Raw genomic sequence first — 21,233 nt, 5'->3', positions numbered from 1 at the left:
TCACTAGACATACACTTAGACCAGCAGACACGCAGAGTTCATAAGATACACACTTAGACCAGCAGACACGGACAGTTCACTAGACATACACTTAGACCAGAAGGCACGCTTCGTTCACTAGACACACACTTAGACCAGCAGACACGCTGAGTTCACTAGACACACACTTAGACCAACAGACACGCCGAGTTCACTAAACACACACTTAGACCAGCAGACACGCTGAGTTCACTAGACACACACTTAGACCAGAAGGCACGCTTCGTTCACTAGACACACACTTAGACCAGCAGACACGCTGAGTTCACTAGACACACACTTAGACCAACAGACACGCCGAGTTCACTAAACACACTTAGACCAGCAGACACGCTGAGTTCACTAGACACACACTTAGACCAACAGACACGCCGAGTTCACGAGACACACACTTAGACCAGCAGACACGCTGAGTTCACTAGACACGCACTTAGACCAGCAGACACGCTGAGGTCACTAGACACACAATTCGACCAGCAGGCACGCTGAGTTCACTAGACACACACATAGACCAGCAGACACGCTGAGTTCACTAAACATACACTTAGACCAGCAGACACGCTGAGTTCACTAGACACACACTTAGACCAGCAGACACGGACAGTTCACTAGACATACACTTAGACCAGCAGACACGCAGAGTTCATAAGATACACACTTAGACCAGCAGACACGGACAGTTCACTAGACATACACTTAGACCAGAAGGCACGCTTCGTTCACTAGACACACACTTAGACCAGCAGACACGCTGAGTTCACTAGACACACACTTAGACCAACAGACACGCCGAGTTCACTAAACACACACTTAGACCAGCAGACACGCTGAGTTCACTAGACACACACTTAGACCAGAAGGCACGCTTCGTTCACTAGACACACACTTAGACCAGCAGACACGCTGAGTTCACTAGACACACACTTAGACCAACAGACACGCCGAGTTCACTAAACACACTTAGACCAGCAGACACGCTGAGTTCACTAGACACACACTTAGACCAACAGACACGCCGAGTTCACTAGACACACACTTAGACCAGCAGAGATGCAGAGTTCAATAGACACACACTTAGACCAGTAGAGACGCAGAGTTTAATAGACACACACTTAGACCAGCAGACACGCTAAGTTCACTAGACACACACTTAGACCAGCAGACACGCTGAGTTCACTAAACACATACTTAGACCAGCAGACACGCTGAGTTCACTAAACACATACTTAGACCAGCAGACACGCTGAGTTCACTAGACACACACTTAGACCAGCAGACACGCTGAGTTCACTAGACACACACTTAGACCAGCAGACACGCTGAGTTCACTAGACACACACTTAGACCAACAGACAAGCTGAGTTCACTAGACACGCACTTAGACCAGCAGACACGCTGAGTTCACTAGACACACACTTAGACCAGCAGAGATGCAGAGTTCAATAGACACACACTTAGACCAGTAGAGACACAGAGTTTAAAAGACACACACTTATACCAGCAGACACGCCGAGTTCACTAAACACACACATAGACCAGCAGACACGCTGAGTTCACTAAACACACACTTAGACCAGCAGACACGCTGAGTTCAATAGACACACACTTAGACCAGCAGGCATGCTGAGTTCACTAGACAAACACATAGACCAGCAGACACGCTGAGTTCACTAAACACACATTTAGACCAGCAGACACGCTGAGTTCACTAGACACACACTTAGACCAGCAGACACGCTGAGTTCACAAGACACACACGTAGACCAGCAGACACGCTGAGTTCACTAAACATACACTTAGACCAGGAGACACGCTGAGTTCACTAGACACACACTTAGACCAGCAGACACGGACAGTTCACTAGACATACACTTAGACCAGCAGACACGCAGAGTTCATAAGATGCACACTTAGACCAGCAGACACAGACAGTTCACTAGACACACACTTAGACCAGAAGGCACGCTTCGTTCACTAGACACGCTGAGTTCACTAAACACACACTTAGACCAGCAGACACGCTAAGTTCACTAGACACAAACTAAGACCAGCAGACACGCTGAGTTCACTAAACACACACATAGACCAGCAGACACGCTGAGTTCACTAAACACACACTTAGACAAACAGACACGCTGAGTTCACTAGACACACACATAGACCAACAGACACGCTGAGTTCACTAGACACACACTTATACCAGCAGACACGCTGAGTTCACTAGACACACACTTAGACCAGCAGACACGCTGAGTTCACTAGACACACACTTAGACCAGCAGACACGCAGAGTTTACTAGACACACACTTAGACCAGCAGACACGCCGAGTTCACAAACACACACATAGACCAGCAGACACGCTGAGTTCACTAAACACACACTTAGACCAGCAGACACGCTGAGTTCACTAGACACACACTTAGACCGCAGACACGCTGAGTTCACTAGACACACACGTATACCAGCAGACACGCTGAGTTCACTAGACACACAATTCTACCAGCAGACACGCCGAGTTCACTAGACACACACTTAGACCAGCAGACACGCTGAGTTCACTAGACACACACTTAGACCAACAGACACGCCGAGTTCACTAAACACACACTTAGACCAGCAGACACGCTGAGTTCACTAGACACACACTTAGACCAGAAGGCACGCTTCGTTCACTAGACACACACTTAGACCAGCAGACACGCTGAGTTCACTAGACACACACTTAGACCAACAGACACGCCGAGTTCACTAAACACACTTAGACCAGCAGACACGCTGAGTTCACTAGACACACACTTAGACCAACAGACACGCCGAGTTCACTAGACACACACTTAGACCAGCAGACACGCTGAGTTCACAAAACACACACTTAGACCAGCAGAGATGCAGAGTTCAATAGACACACACTTAGACCAGTAGAGACGCAGAGTTTAATAGACACACACTTAGACCAGCAGACACGCTAAGTTCACTAGACACACACTTAGACCAGCAGACACGCTGAGTTCACTAAACACATACTTAGACCAGCAGACACGCTGAGTTCACTAAACACATACTTAGACCAGCAGACACGCTGAGTTCACTAGACACACACTTAGACCAGCAGACACGCTGAGTTCACTAGACACACACTTAGACCAGCAGACACGCTGAGTTCACTAGACACACACTTAGACCAACAGACAAGCTGAGTTCACTAGACACGCACTTAGACCGGCAGACACGCTGAGTTCACTAGACACACACTTAGACCAGCAGACACGCTGAGTTCACAAGACACACACTTAGACCAGCAGACACGCTGAGTTCACTAAACACACAATTCGACCAGCAGACACGCTGAGTTCACTAGACACACACTTAGACCAGCAGACACGCTGAGTTCACTAGACACACACTTAGACCAGCAGGCACGCTGAGTTCACTAGACACACACATAGACCAGCAGACACGCTGAGTTCACTAGACACACACTTAGACCAGCAGACACGATGAGTTCACTAGACACACACTTAGACCAGCAGACACGCTGAGTTCACTAGACACACACTTAGACCAGCAGACACGCTGAGGTCACTAGACACACAATTCGACCAGCAGGCACGCTGAGTTCACTAGACACACACATAGACCAGCAGACACGCTGAGTTCACTAAACATACACTTAGACCAGCAGACACGCTGAGTTCACTAGACACACACTTAGACCAGCAGACACGGACAGTTCACTAGACATACACTTAGACCAGCAGACACGCAGAGTTCATAAGATACACACTTAGACCAGCAGACACGGACAGTTCACTAGACACACACTTAGACCAGAAGGCACGCTTCGTTCACTAGACACACACTTAGACCAGCAGACACGCTGAGTTCACTAGACACACACTTAGACCAACAGACACGCCGAGTTCACTAAACACACACTTAGACCAGCAGACACGCTGAGTTCACTAGACACACACTTAGACCAGAAGGCACGCTTCGTTCACTAGACACACACTTAGACCAGCAGACACGCTGAGTTCACTAGACACACACTTAGACCAGAAGGCACGCTTCGTTCACTAGACACACACTTAGACCAACAGACACGCCGAGTTCACTAAACACACTTAGACCAGCAGACACGCTGAGTTCACTAGACACACACTTAGACCAACAGACACGCTGAGTTCACTAAACACATACTTAGACCAGCAGACACGCTGAGTTCACTAAACACATACTTAGACCAGCAGACACGCTGAGTTCACTAGACACACACTTAGACCAGCAGACACGCTGAGTTCACTAGACACACACTTAGACCAGCAGACACGCTGAGTTCACTAGACACACACTTAGACCAACAGACAAGCTGAGTTCACTAGACACGCACTTAGACCGGCAGACACGCTGAGTTCACTAGACACACACTTAGACCAGCAGACACGCTGAGTTCACAAGACACACACTTAGACCAGCAGACACGCTGAGTTCACTAAACACACAATTCGACCAGCAGACACGCTGAGTTCACTAGACACACACTTAGACCAGCAGACACGCTGAGTTCACTAGACACACACTTAGACCAGCAGGCACGCTGAGTTCACTAGACACACACATAGACCAGCAGACACGCTGAGTTCACTAGACACACACTTAGACCAGCAGACACGATGAGTTCACTAGACACACACTTAGACCAGCAGACACGCTGAGTTCACTAGACACACACTTAGACCAGCAGACACGCTGAGGTCACTAGACACACAATTCGACCAGCAGGCACGCTGAGTTCACTAGACACACACATAGACCAGCAGACACGCTGAGTTCACTAAACATACACTTAGACCAGCAGACACGCTGAGTTCACTAGACACACACTTAGACCAGCAGACACGGACAGTTCACTAGACATACACTTAGACCAGCAGACACGCAGAGTTCATAAGATACACACTTAGACCAGCAGACACGGACAGTTCACTAGACACACACTTAGACCAGAAGGCACGCTTCGTTCACTAGACACACACTTAGACCAGCAGACACGCTGAGTTCACTAGACACACACTTAGACCAACAGACACGCCGAGTTCACTAAACACACACTTAGACCAGCAGACACGCTGAGTTCACTAGACACACACTTAGACCAGAAGGCACGCTTCGTTCACTAGACACACACTTAGACCAGCAGACACGCTGAGTTCACTAGACACACACTTAGACCAGAAGGCACGCTTCGTTCACTAGACACACACTTAGACCAACAGACACGCCGAGTTCACTAAACACACTTAGACCAGCAGACACGCTGAGTTCACTAGACACACACTTAGACCAACAGACACGCCGAGTTCACTAGACACACACTTAGACCAGCAGACACGCTGAGTTCACAAAACACACACTTAGACCAGCAGAGATGCAGAGTTCAATAGACACACACTTAGACCAGTAGAGACGCAGAGTTTAATAGACACACACTTAGACCAGCAGACACGCTAAGTTCACTAGACACACACTTAGACCAGCAGACACGCTGAGTTCACTAAACACATACTTAGACCAGCAGACACGCTGAGTTCACTAAACACATACTTAGACCAGCAGACACGCTGAGTTCACTAGACACACACTTAGACCAGCAGACACGCTGAGTTCACTAGACACACATTTAGACCAGCAGACACGCTGAGTTCACTAGACACACACTTAGACCAACAGACAAGCTGAGTTCACTAGACACGCATTTAGACCAGCAGACACGCTGAGTTCACTAGACACACACTTAGACCAGCAGACACGCTGAGTTCACAAGACACACACTTAGACCAGCAGACACGCTGAGTTCACTAAACACACAATTCGACCAGCAGACACGCTGAGTTCACTAGACACACACTTAGACCAGCAGACCCGCTGAGTTCACTAGACACACACTTAGACCAGCAGACACGCTGAGTTCACTAAACACATACTTAGACCAGCAGACACGCTGAGTTCACTAAACACATACTTAGACCAGCAGACACGCTGAGTTCACTAGACACACACTTAGACCAGCAGACACGCTGAGTTCACTAGACACACATTTAGACCAGCAGACACGCTGAGTTCACTAGACACACACTTAGACCAACAGACAAGCTGAGTTCACTAGACACGCATTTAGACCAGCAGACACGCTGAGTTCACTAGACACACACTTAGACCAGCAGACACGCTGAGTTCACAAGACACACACTTAGACCAGCAGACACGCTGAGTTCACTAAACACACAATTCGACCAGCAGACACGCTGAGTTCACTAGACACACACTTAGACCAGCAGACACGCTGAGTTCACTAGACACACACTTAGACCAGCAGGCACGCTGAGTTCACTAGACACACACATAGACCAGCAGACACGCTGAGTTCACTAGACACACACTTAGACCAGCAGACACGATGAGTTCACTAGACACACACTTAGACCAGCAGACACGCTGAGTTAACAAGACACACACGTAGACCAGCAGACACGCTGAGATCACTAAACACACATCTAGACCAGCAGACACGCTGAGTTCACTAGACACACACTTAGACCAGCAGACACGCTGAGTTCACTAGACATACACTTAGACCAACAGACACGCCGAGTTCACTAAACATACACTTAGACCAGCAGACACGCTGAGTTCACTAGACACACACTTAGACCAGCAGACACGGACAGTTCACTAGACATACACTTAGACCAGCAGACACGCAGAGTTCATAAGATACACACTTAGACCAGCAGACACAGACAGTTCACTAGACACACACTTAGACCAGAAGGCACGCTTCGTTCACTAGACACACACTTAGACCAGCAGACACGCTGAGTTCACTAGACACACACTTAGACCAACAGACACGCCGAGTTCACTAAACACACACTTAGACCAGCAGACACGCTGAGTTCACTAGACACACACTTAGACCAGCAGACACGCCGAGTTCACTAGACACACACTTAGACCAGCAGACACGCTGAGTTCACTAAACACACACTTAGACCAGCAGAGATGCAGAGTTCAATAGACACACACTTAGACCAGTAGAGACACAGAGTTTAATAGACACACACTTATACCAGCAGACACGCCGAGTTCACTAAACACACACATAGACCAGCAGACACGCTGAGTTCACTAAACACACACTTAGACCAGCAGACACGCTGAGTTCAATAGACACACACTTAGACCAGCAGGCACGCTGAGTTCACTAGACAAACACATAGACCAGCAGACACGCTGAGTTCACTAAACACACACTTAGACCAGCAGACACGCTGAGTTCACTAGACACACACTTAGACCAGCAGACACGCTGAGTTCACAAGACACACACGTAGACCAGCAGACACGCTGAGTTCACTAAACATACACTTAGACCAGGAGACACGCTGAGTTCACTAGACACACACTTAGACCAGCAGACACGGACAGTTCACTAGACATACACTTAGACCAGCAGACACGCAGAGTTCATAAGATACACACTTAGACCAGCAGACACAGACAGTTCACTAGACACACACTTAGACCAGAAGGCACGCTTCGTTCACTAGACACACACTTAGACCAGCAGACACGCTGAGTTCACTAGACACACACTTAGACCAACAGACACGCCGAGTTCACTAAACACACACTTAGACCAGCAGACACGCTGAGTTCACTAGACACACACTTAGACCAGCAGACACGCCGAGTTCACTAGACACACACTTAGACCAGCAGACACGCTGAGTTCACTAAACACACACTTAGACCAGCAGAGATGCAGAGTTCAATAGACACACACTTAGACCAGTAGAGACACAGAGTTTAAAAGACACACACTTATACCAGCAGACACGCCGAGTTCACTAAACACACACATAGACCAGCAGACACGCTGAGTTCACTAAACACACACTTAGACCAGCAGACACGCTGAGTTCAATAGACACACACTTAGACCAGCAGGCACGCTGAGTTCACTAGACAAACACATAGACCAGCAGACACGCTGAGTTCACTAAACACACACTTAGACCAGCAGACACGCTGAGTTCACTAGACACACACTTAGACCAGCAGACACGCTGAGTTCACAAGACACACACGTAGACCAGCAGACACGCTGAGTTCACTAAACATACACTTAGACCAGGAGACACGCTGAGTTCACTAGACACACACTTAGACCAGCAGACACGGACAGTTCACTAGACATACACTTAGACCAGCAGACACGCAGAGTTCATAAGATACACACTTAGACCAGCAGACACAGACAGTTCACTAGACACACACTTAGACCAGAAGGCACGCTTCGTTCACTAGACACACACTTAGACCAGCAGACACGCTGAGTTCACTAGACACACACTTAGACCAACAGACACGCCGAGTTCACTAAACACACACTTAGACCAGCAGACACGCTGAGTTCACTAGACACACTCACTTAGATCAGCAGACACGCCGAGTTCACTAGACACACACTTAGACCAGCAGACACGCTGAGTTCACTAAACACACACTTAGACCAGCAGAGATGCAGAGTTCAATAGAAACACACTTAGACCAGTAGAGACGCAGAGTTTAATAGACACACACTTAGACCAGCAGACACGCTAAGTTCACTAGACACAAACTAAGACCAGCAGACACGCTGAGTTCACTAAACACACACATAGACCAGCAGACACGCTGAGTTCACTAAACACACACTTAGACCAGCAGACACGCTGAGTTCACTAGACACACACTTAGACCAGCAGACACGCTGAGTTCACTAGACACACACTTAGACAAACAGACACGCTGAGTTCACTAGACACGCACTTAGACCAGCAGACACGCTGAGTTCACTAGACACACACTTAGACCAGCAGACACGCTGAGTTCACAAGACACACACGTAGACCAGCAGACACGCTGAGTTCACTAAACATACACTTAGACCAGGAGACACGCTGAGTTCACTAGACACACACTTAGACCAACAGACACGGACAGTTCACTAAACACACAATTCGACCAGCAGACACGCTGAGTTCACTAGACACACACTTAGACCAGCAGACACGCTGAGTTCACTAGACACACACTTAGACCAACAGACACGCTAAGTTCACTAGACACGCACTTAGACCAGCAGACATGCTGAGTTCACTAAACACACACTTAGACCAGCAGACACGCTGAGTTCACTAGAAACACACTTAGACCAGGAGACACGCTGAGTTCACTAGACACACACTTAGACCAGCAGACACGCTGAGTTCACTAGACACACACTTAGACCAGCAGACACGCTGAGTTCACTAGACACGCACTTAGACCAGCAGACACGCTGAGTTCACTAGACACGCACTTAGACCAGCAGACACGCTGAGTTCACTAGACACACACTTAGACCAGCAGACACGCTGAGTTCACTAGACACGCACTTAGACCAGCAGACACGCTGAGTTCACTTAACACACACTTAGACCAGCAGACACGCTGAGTTCACAAGACACACACGTAGACCAGCAGACATGCTGAGTTCACTAGACACACACTTAGACCAGGAGACACGCTGAGATCACTAAACACACACTTAGACCAGCAGACACGCTGAGTTCACTAGACACACACATAGACCAACAGACACGCTGAGTTCACTAGACACACACTTATACCAGCAGACATGCCGAGTTCACTAGACACACACTTAGACCAGCAGACACGCTGAGTTCACTAGACACACACTTAGACCAGCAGACACGCAGAGTTTACTAGACACACACTTAGACCAGCAGACACGCCGAGTTCACAAACACACACATAGACCAGCAGACACGCTGAGTTCACTAAACACACACTTAGACCAGCAGACACGCTGAGTTCACTAGACACACACTTAGACCGCAGACACGCTGAGTTCACTAGACACACACGTATACCAGAAGACACGCTGAGTTCACTAGACACACAATTCTACCAGCAGACACGCCGAGTTCACTAGACACACACTTAGACCAGCAGACACGCTGAGTTCACTAAACACACACCTAGACCAGCAGACATGCTGAGTTCACTAGACACACACTTAGACCAACAGACACGCTGAGTTCACTAGACACGCACTTAGACCAGCAGACACGCTGAGTTCACTAGACACGCACTTAGACCAGCAGACACGCTGAGGTCACTAGACACACACTTAGACCAGCAGACACGCTGAGTTCACTAAACACACACCTAGACCAGCAGACACGCTGAGTTCACTAGACACGCACTTAGACCAGCAGACACGCTGAGGTCACTAGACACACACTTAGACCAACAGACACGCTGAGTTCACTAGACACGCACTTAGACCAGCAGACACGCTGAGTTCACTAGACACGCACTTAGACCAGCAGACACGCTGAGGTCACTAGACACACACTTAGACCAGCAGACACGCTGAGTTCACTAGACACACACTTAGACCAACAGACACGCTAAGTTCACTAGACACGCACTTAGACCAGCAGACATGCTGAGTTCACTAAACACACACTTAGACCAGCAGACACGCTGAGTTCACTAGAAACACACTTAGACCAGGAGACACGCTGAGTTCACTAGACACACACTTAGACCAGCAGACACGCTGAGTTCACTAGACACACACTTAGACCAGCAGACACGCTGAGTTCACTAGACACGCACTTAGACCAGCAGACACGCTGAGTTCACTAGACACACACTTAGACCAGCAGACACGCTGAGTTCACTAGACACGCACTTAGACCAGCAGACACGCTGAGTTCACTTAACACACACTTAGACCAGCAGACACGCTGAGTTAGTCAAGACACACACGTAGACCAGTAGAAATGCTGAGTTCACTAGACACACACTTAGACCAGGAGACACGCTGAGATCACTAAACACACACTTAGACCAGCAGACACGCTGAGTTCACTAGACACACACATAGACCAACAGACACGCTGAGTTCACTAGACACACACTTATACCAGCAGACACGCTGAGTTCACTAGACACACACTTAGACCAGCAGACACGCTGAGTTCACTAGACACACACTTAGACCAGCAGACACGCCGAGTTCACTAAACACACACATAGACCAGCAGACACGCTGAGTTCACTAAACACACACTTAGACCAGCAGACACTCTGAGTTCACTAGACACACACTTAGACCGCAGACACGCTGAGTTCACTAGACACACACGTATACCAGCAGACACGCTGAGTTCACTAGACACACAATTCTACCAACAGACACGCCGAGTTCACTAGACACGCACTTAGACCAGCAGACACGCTGAGTTCACTAGACACACACTTAGACCAGCAGACACGCTGAGTTCACAAGACACACACGTAGACCAGCAGACAGGCTGAGTTCACTAAACACACGCTTAGACCAACAGACACGCTGAGTTCACTAAACACACAATTCGACCAGCAGACACGCTGAGTTCACTAGACACACACTTAGACCAGCAGACACGCTGAGTTCACTAGACACACACTTAGACCAGCAGACACGCTGAGTTCACTAGACACACACTTAGACCAACAGACACGCTAAGTTCACTAGACACGCACTTAGACCAGCAGACATGCTGTGTTCACTAAACACACACTTAGACCAGCAGACACGCTGAGTTCACTAAACACACGCTTAGACCAGCAGACACGCTGAGTTCACTAGACACACACTTAGACCAGCAGACACGCTGAGTTCACAAGACACACACGTAGACCAGCAGACACGCTGAGTTCACTAAACACACACTTAGACCAGCAGACACGCTGAGTTCACTAGACACACACATAGACCAGCAGACACGCTGAGTTCACTAGACACACACTTAGACCAGCAGACACGCTGAGTTCACTAGACACACACCTAGACCAGCAGATACGCTGAGTTCACTAGACACACACTTATACCAGCAGATACGCTGAGTTCACTAGACACACGCTTAGACCAGCAGACACGCTGAGTTCACTAGACACACACTTAGACCAGCAGACACGCTGAGTTCACTAGACACACGCTTAGACCAGCAGAGATGCAGAGTTCACTAAATACACACTTAGACCAGCAAACACGGAAAATGCACAACACAACGTGTGAATTCTTTTTTGCAGGAAAGATTCTTCAAGTCTTCAAGCGATTTTCCGATTCTTTTTCGGGGGGGGGGGGGGGGGGGGGAAGGGGGCTGGGGTGTTCAGTTTGCAAACCCGTCTCAAAATGAAAGAAGATATGAGGACGTGGGAATGTGGGGGACACGGAGATGCACATACGTGGGGAGACGGGGTCACGGCTGGCGCAGGGTGTCTCGTTCAGCTGCTTGTCGTGCGTCGGTTTGGTAGGGCGTCGAGCCACCCCGTGCCTCGGACACTGTGTGAGCCCCCCCCCCCCCCCCCCCGAGGCCACACTCACCCCGTGGCCCATCATGCCATTGTTGACAGGAAGGCCGATGAAGGTGAAGGCAGCCTCTCGGATGAAGTACGGGTTGAGGATGCGGATGTCCTCTGGTCTCCTCGGGACCTGCGTGGCCACGGACTTCCAGAAGCCCTGGATTGGGTGCTGGGTGCGCGTTCCATGTACGTTTGCATGTTATCAGGTGTGTGTGCGTGCGTGTGCGCGTGTAGGTGTGTGTTTGTACGCGAGTGTGTGTATATGTGTGCGCGTGTAGGTGTGTGTGTTTTTGTACGCGAGTGTGTGTATGTGTGTGCGCGTGTAGGTGTGTGTGTGTGTGTTTGTACACGAGTGTGTGTATGTGTGTGCGTGTAGGTTTATTTGTATGCGGGCGTGTGAGCCCATGGGAAATAAGAAGCCACACATGCATCGGCGTAAGCTGCTTATCAAAGCCTTTGCAGAGGCGCCAACTCCACGCGTGTGGATTGGCCGCTTTAACGCCGCTTTTGCTTCTGCGAGAAAAAACGATTTGGTGACGGTTTTATTTTTCAGCATCTCCGCTCACCGTCATGGAAACAGAATATTCCACATTGCAGCAATTAACTAAGCTCATTGAGCCACGCGACATTCCGGATGCGCACGCGTACACACTCACACACGCGTACTAAGGGGATGTGTTCCCGATTTTCAAATTCGGATATCACAAGTGAATATTCTGGACAATCTGAAAACAAAACTTTCAGTTCGATACGGAGGCGTGCGATCGGGTGGAGCGATGACGCTCCGACTCGGCATGACCACTGATCCATGTGTGTCCTGTACGTGCGTTGACCGTCTTTCGCACCGTTCCAAGCCAACCACGCTTAATCGGAGGTTTTGCATCATCCCTCTTATTTAGAAGGACGCGGTAAATTATCAAAAGATATCCAAAAAAATACAATAACATTTTTAATAACCTAAATCCATCGATATCATTAAAAAAAGTTTCCCACCCTCTGATGCTGAGAACGTGTTGAGATTTAAATGCGCCAATGAGCACCTCTGACACGAAGCCTCAAACTGTCGGTTGTCACCGTGCGCCCAGAGCTTCACCACGGGGCGTCAATGGAGCGGCGGGGTGAGTCAACATTCGTGATTGATTCAAAAGCAATCCACTGTGCTCATGTCGGAGCTTCGGAAGTCGGTAAGAGCCCATCACACGCACTTACAGACTGTGTCGATACTCACGCACATGCAACAAAGACAAACTTCCCCTGTTATAGCCTTTACAAAGACTTTTGGGCAAGTGCTGTTCGAGAGCACCGATGAAGACCGGCACGGCACATGAGGGGGCGGGTGGCCAACACCACACCCGGCCGCCTATGCCTCCCCAGTGGTGATGTCTACACACTATACCAGGTGCTTATTTGAGGCTGAGTCGATCTAGGGCATGCCCAGGACCGGTTCAGATAATCGCCACTGGTGTTGGCCGTCTACAATTCTTTAGACGTCGTCTGCTTCAGAGATTAAATGTGCTGTTAATTATGGATGTTGATGTGCTGAATTCAAATATGGCAATTAAAATAACTGATTGGCAACTGTTCCCAAGATATTTACGTTTTTACATTTTACATCTATGTATATTGTGTAGATAGAGTTTTACTCATAAATTGTAAACCTAGGTCTTTTCATGTGTTTATGGTTGATTTACATGATCAAATGTCACCTGTCCTGTTCATGTAACACTTTAAAATCAGCTAAAGGGTTATATCAATAAAATGTATTATGAAACAAAAGACAAAAACTATTATGTGTCTATATAAGTACATAGTTTAGTCCTAATTCAGTGTCTACTCGGCGCTTATTGGCTTGTCTATTGTATTCATTAAATGGAGCATCTCTTGACACTGTCCAGCAATAGTCTGCAAACATTGATGGGCTCCATTTGCCCTGATAGCGTTTCTCCATTGTTGCAATGTCCTGGTGAAATCGCTCGCCATGCTCGTTGCTCACTGCTCCGCAGTTCGGTGGGAAAACATCTAGAGGAGAGTGCAAAAAAATGTATCTTTAGTGACTTGTTGAGGTTTTCCACCAACTCCCTGTAGTTGTCTGCCTTGTTGTTTCTGAGAAAATTTGTTGCCACTTACTGGAAGGTGTTCCATGCCGTCTTTTCCTTGCCATGTAATGCACTGTCAAATGCATCATCTCGAAGAAGTTCACGAATCTGAGGACCAACAAAGACACCTTTCTTTATCTTAGCTTCACTTAACCTTGGACGATTTCCACGGAGGTACTTGAAAGCTGCTTGTGTGTTGTCCATGGCTTTGACAAATTTCTTCATCAGACCCAGCTTGATGTGTAAGGGTGGTAATACAATATTCTTTTATTCAACAAGTGGTGGATGCTGAACACTCTCCCTCCCAGGCTCCAATGACTGTGGGAGTGGCCAATCTATCTTGATGTAGTGGGAATCTCTCACGCGACTATCCCATTCGCAGAGAAAGCAGCAGTACTTTGTGTATCCAGTCTGCAGACCAAGCAAGAGAGCAACAACCATCAAATCGCCTCATAGCTGCCACTGATGTTGGGTCATAGTTTATGCACCTCAAATCTTGTTTCATGTTGTCATAGGTTTCCTTCATATCGACTGCATGACCAACTGGAATTAATGGCAAAACATTGCCATTATGCAGCAAAACAGCTTTAAGACTCATCTTCGATGAATCAATTAACAGTCTCCACTCATCTGGATCATGAACGATGTTGAGGGCTGCCATCACACCAACGATGTTGTTGCAGGCTACAAGATCACCTTGCATGAAGAAGAAGGGGATAAGATCCTTTTGATGGTCACGGAACATGAAAACCCTAACATCACCTGCCAGGAGATTCCACTGCTACAATCTGGAGCCCAACAGCTCTGCCTTACTCTTGGACAGTTCCAAATCCCTGACAAGGTCACCTTGTGTTATGAGGTACGGTTCAGAGGAGGATGGGCGAAAATCTGGGTCATGTGACCTTGATGGTTCAGGACCAGAAGTTTCATCCTCTTCCTCGTCTAACTCAAGTGAGATTGATTCTGGTGCATCAGGAACCGGCAGTCCTTCTCCGTGGGGTACTGAGCATATAGCTGATGGAATGTTTGGATAATGCACAGTCCACTTTTTCTTCTTTGACACACCTTTCCCAACTGGAGGCACCATGCAGAAGTAACAATCGCTGATATGATCCTTTGACTCTCTCCAAATCATTGGCACTGCAAAAGGCATAGATTTCCTTTTCATGTTCAACCACTGGCGAATATTTGTTGCACAAGTGTTGCAGCATATGTGTGGGGCCCACATCTTATCCTGATCTCCAATTTTGCAGCCAAAATGAAGGTGATAGGCTTTTTTTATTTGAAGCTTTCGTGACTGCAGGAATCCATAGCTTTCCCACCTGATGACGCTTGTGTTGCACCCGAAACGTCGTGAGTTATTTTATTTGATATCTACGTGACTTTACCGAAAGAACCAAAGAGTATGTGATAGGCTTTCTTAACCATAGTGGTTATACTGTGCTTTTGCGATGCAAAAGTCCCTTCACCACAAACAAAGCAGAAGTCATCTGCTTTGTTCACACAATTACAAGGCATCTCTGCTCACTTTGGCTAAAAAGAATTGTGTCCCTTTGCAAAATCAAACATTGACAAATACGAGAGCACAACACTGTATGATTTCTAGAGCTGATATAGGGCAATTTGTTCAGTAGAGGGATGTAAGCCTAGTTATGCTTTCATCATCCATGACTTCTAGGAATAACATGATGCAATTCATAAAATGTATGACGCAATACCAGGGGTTCAGATTGCATCATTCATTGTTTTGCTCAAAAAGCAAGTCCTGTCCAAACCCAGTCATAGATTTATTCATAGATCCAGTCAAAGATGTATTTTAGTCATTTCTGGTTTAAAATGAGATCCCTTCCCTTTATAACTCACTTATCCTCCACCATTCCCAAGTCAAGTGTCGTATATACTAACCCAGTAGCATATCTTGAAAACTTGAGCCAATCAACAAGTTTAAGCGTAAAGTATTAAAGCTTTCGTGACTGCATAAAATTACTCATTGTTTTTTTCGGTAAAGTCACGTATGTAGAAATACAATAAAATTATATTATGTGTAAGATGTGCGTGTTTGAGCTGCCGCTCTCGCTCTGGCCCCTCCCCCCCTCCAACCGTATTTCCTATTTAAGCTTCTGTTCATCCCTCCGGCCCCCCCTCCTCTCTCTCTGCCTCCCTGTCCGTCTTTTCTCCCTCCTTACCTCTTGGTGGACTTGTATATGTATTTCTACTGACCGTGTACCTCGTATTTTTCATTCTATCTATGCTGGTATGTGCAATCCAAAGGTTGAACACGAAATTTAACACTCTTCTGAAATTCGTGGTCCGCCAGGAAGTGTCTAACTGTGTTGTTGGCCTGACTGGATGTGCTTCACATAATGTTTTTTCAGGTTTGTTGAATTCTCGTCTCTCATCTTTTTGTTGTATTTACCTCCGTGATTTGTTCTTGACACCTGATGAAGATCGCTTGCGTTGTGATCGAAACGTCGTGATTGTTTTTTGTTTTAATATAATTTATTGTATTTCTACATAAGTGACTTTACCGAAAAAAACAATGAGTAAGTTTAAGCGTCATTTTCATTCTTAGTGACCGAGAATTAGTAAAGTTGGACGACATTTATTTTGGAAGCATGGCTGTAGACCAGTGTATAATCGAACTCGGGTCGCCAAGTTTGTAGTCCAGCGCACTAACCGCTACACTGTCGCTCCCCATACACACACACAGGGCCACATACGCGCAACACACACATCCATCAACACACACGGGCACATACACACAGGAAGACAAAGATGCCCCTATAGCCTTGTAATAGCCTCTGCCGCGTGCAGATGTTTACACAGCCCACTGGGTACTCATTTGATGTTTAATTAACCTCGGGAAGGAATAGGACTGGCTCAGATATCACCTGCCACTGATGGTAGCCATGGCTGGGAATTGAACTCAAGTGTGCTGGGTTTGTAGTACAGTGCGCGAACCACCACACAACCACTTCCCCACACAACAACTGCCCGCCACTGTTTTTGGAAGGGTGACTGCCTCAAAAATGCCCAGTAGCATCCTTCACGAGCCTCCTCCACAGAGGCAGATCTTGAAACCGCTGGTATGGAGGTAGCGGATGAAAATTCACGGCATTTGACTGCTTAGGAGACCTCTGCTGAAAAAAACGGAGCTAGTCATAAAGCACACTGCCCATGTTTGGAATACTTCTCCACTCTCTTCAAAACTAACCCATCACTCATGGGGAATGGAGGGGGTGGAGTGTTTGATGACATAAAAACGTAGGCAGGTGCTTCGTTTTTGTGGGGCTAATGGTAAACCCCCCACCTCTGAACCCTTTCCCATACCGAGACATCTGCAAGTTGCAGGGTGGGTGTCCCGTTCACTGCTCAATCTAGGAACGCGCAAGTGGGTCAGCGTTAATTTTATTTCGAGAGGCGTAGTCTTGCGCCTGTTTTTAAAGGCGTTGCAGAGAACAGAAGCGACACGACCGGTATACTCTATGATAGCTGGCCCGAAAATTGCCACATTCCCTCGTACATGGCCTTGTGGGAGCGTCGGTAGTGATAAGGTTTTTTTTATTTTTTTTCCAGTTGCGTTTTGATGACGTACACGTACATCATCGGAACACAATCAGAACAAAAACTGATGAGGTACAGGTATGTCATCAGAACGGGAAAGAGGGTTAAGTGGCACGCTCCAGGTTCAGCAGCAATTTTGCAGATCATCAGCTTCTCAAACTACATAGTCAAAGCCAATATTAAGTGATGTAAAAGCTGAGGACATCCTTGCTGCACGCCAAGGTGAACAGGGAATGGCTCGTGACTCACAAAAACGTAGCCTCACTGAGGCCTGCCCACCATCATGAAGTTCTTTAATGATCGTAAGTAGAGGGTCTGGGTCTCTGAAAGCACGAATAATAACCCAGAGCCCTGGCCTATTCATAGTATCCTAGGCCTTGACCAGGTCAATAAATATTCTTGGGTCTTTCGGTAAAGTCACGTAGATAGGTTCAAAGAAAATTACAAAAAATAACAAAAAACTACGACGTTTCGATCGCAACACAACATTTTCGTCATCAGGAAACAGCTGCTGAGGCAGACTGTTTTGAAAAGTTTAAAATGGGTGTAGCACAAGCGTCATAAACTAAGTGGGCGGAGCTAGTGAGAAATTAGCATGTTAATGTAAGATAGGAGAGCGACCTCCATGACGAGGGCGTGGAGGTGGCTATGTAACTGTGAGAGATTAGCATGTTAATGTAAAGATAGGAGAGCGACCTCTAAGAGGGCGTGGAGGTGGCTATGTTAATGTGAAAGATTAGCATGTTAATGTAAGATAGGAGAGCGACCTCCACGACGAGGGCATGGAGGTGGCTATGTTACTGTGAGAGATTAGCATGTTAATGTAAGATAGGAGAGCGACCTCTAAGAGGGCGTGGAGGTGGCTATGTTACTGTGAGAGATTAGCATGTTAATGTAAGATAGGAGAGCGACCTCCACGACGAGGGCATGGAGGTGGCTATGTTACTGTGAGAGATTAGCATGTTAATGTAAGATAGGAGAGTGACCTCTAAGAGGGCGTGGAGGTGGCTATGTTAATGTGAAAGATTAGCATGTTAATGTAAGATAGGAGAGCGACCTCTAAGAGGGCGTGGAGGTGGCTATGTTACTGTGAGAGATTAGCATGTAAATGTAAGATAGGAGAGCAGCAATGTTGAGCTGGCGAGTGAGGTGGCTGTTTTAGTGTGGGAAATTTAACCTGTTAATGTAAAATCAGAGAGATAAAAATAACAACTAAAGTGGTAGGATGGGAACATCACAGCCAGTTATGACTTAAACTGGTTGATAACGTCCTTCCAATGTTTGCTCAGTTTATACCCATCTTTTCGATTGAAGTTGTGTCCGTCTTGAACCTATCTATGTGACTTTATCGAAAGACCTAAAAATATGAATTCCTAAAGTCACGAAAGCTTTAGGTCAAGATTCAGGTCAGTAAAGCATAGATGTAGGTCCTGTTGAAATTCTCTACACCTCTGCTGCAGCAGACGGACAGCTTCCGTGCAGGACCACCCTGGTTTGAAACCACATTGGGGCTCCACAAGCCTTACCTGAGCGTGCCTGGCAAGGCAATGTTAAATAACCCTTGCCAGGACACGGAGGTGGGAGATGCCCCGGTAGTTGTTACAATCAGTATGGTCACCGTTTTAGAAGAGGGGAACCACCAGGGCATCCTTCCAATCCTGCGGAAGCCGTCCTGTAATCCAGGCAGTTGTAAATATGTCATGAAAGGTAGCCTGCACACAATTCCACTCTCAGACTCTGGATCGCTCTTCGCACTGCCTCAACAGATGACACATCACAGGGAGCAGCGACTTCTTCCTACAATACACGAGGCACCACAGCCCCTTCAGGATGAATCCCACCTTGCCCCATGATGTTACCTGGGCTGAGGGGTTTCACCTCCCCCCAAGACCTTACAGGAATGCTCAGCAAACATGCTGACCTGTTCCTGATGGGAATAGGCATGGCACTGCAACTTACTGTTTTGATGGAATTAAATAGTGTCAAGGCATATTCTTTGGGTCTTTCAGTAAAGTCATGTAGATAGAAAAAATAAGAATAAAAGAATAAGAAAAATGAAAATAAAGTGAATCAAAAATATCACAACGTTTCGATTGCAACACAAGCAATCGTCATCAGGAGATGATGACGATTGCTTGTGTTGAAATCGAAACGTCGTGATATTTTTATTACTTTGTATTCACTTTATTTTCATTTTATTTGATTGTTATTATTTTTTCTATCTACGTGACTTTACCGAAAGACCCAAAGAATATGAATTCCTGCAGTCACGAAACCTTTAAGTCAAGATTTAGTGTCGAGGCAGTTTACATATTCTCAGCAAACCACGACCACCGCTCATCCGTACAACGCCACACGGCTTGCTGTCTTTCTCACCATACGTTTCGATTGCAAGCAGCTGCATGAGCCATAGTCCAGAACCTCACCGATTTCCATTCAGCATCAGAAGAGGGGGGGGGGGGGGCGGGGGCGATGCAAACCCCAGCAGCAAGCGAAGATTAAATTCTCGCGAGCCGAGATCAGGCCATTGTGGATTTGAATGGGGTCCTAGGTGGCCGTCCACCAGCGCAGTGCATGCACATCCCGGCACCAGCACATACACACCAACCCCCACCACATGGGCCCATACACAAAAACAAAGATTCACCATATAGCCTTAACGGACTATTGGAGCAAGTGCTGAACGGGAAATAAACTCGGGTTGCCAGGTTCATAGAGCAGCGCGCTAACCACTGCGCCACCGCTCCACACTTACAAACACACCCACATGCCCAAACACAACCCCCACACACCACACACGGACACAATCAGGTTTGTCCAGACACACACACAGACAAAGATCCCCCCCTCCCTCCCCGTATAGCCTCAGCAGACTGTTGGGGGCAAGTGCTGTTAGAGAGCACACACGCACACACACATAACAGCACCAGCTCAGACACACACACCCACACACAATAAACCAGTTCCAAGTGCCACTGAGGCTGACCCGTCGATGTCGACTTAATGCCTAATGTCGCCTGGCAGCTCTAATTGCGCAGTGTCTCGTTTATTTACTCGGAAGAGT

General features: G+C 47.4%; 1 protein-coding gene across 5 annotated transcripts in view; it reads right to left on the bottom strand.

Annotated features, from left to right (window-relative positions):
- The window catches only part of LOC116957755 (CMP-N-acetylneuraminate-beta-1,4-galactoside alpha-2,3-sialyltransferase-like), a 131,508-nt gene that overhangs the window by 62,466 nt on the left and 47,809 nt on the right, over positions 1-21,233 (bottom strand). For all 5 annotated transcript variants that reach the window (XM_076071950.1, XM_076071951.1, XM_076071952.1 and 2 more), the window contains one exon: positions 12,532-12,678. In XM_076071950.1, coding sequence (XP_075928065.1) covers positions 12,532-12,678 — 147 coding nt within the window. The remainder of the gene's footprint in view (positions 1-12,531; positions 12,679-21,233) is intronic.

This window comes from Petromyzon marinus, chromosome 35 (assembly GCF_048934315.1).
Source record: "Petromyzon marinus isolate PM22_M1 ecotype Great Lakes invasive population chromosome 35, UKy_Petmar_22M1.pri1.0, whole genome shotgun sequence".
Taxonomy (NCBI): domain Eukaryota; kingdom Metazoa; phylum Chordata; class Hyperoartia; order Petromyzontiformes; family Petromyzontidae; genus Petromyzon; species Petromyzon marinus.
The sequence above is the reverse complement of the archived record's forward strand: the minus strand, read 5'-3'. Positions and strand labels throughout refer to the sequence as shown.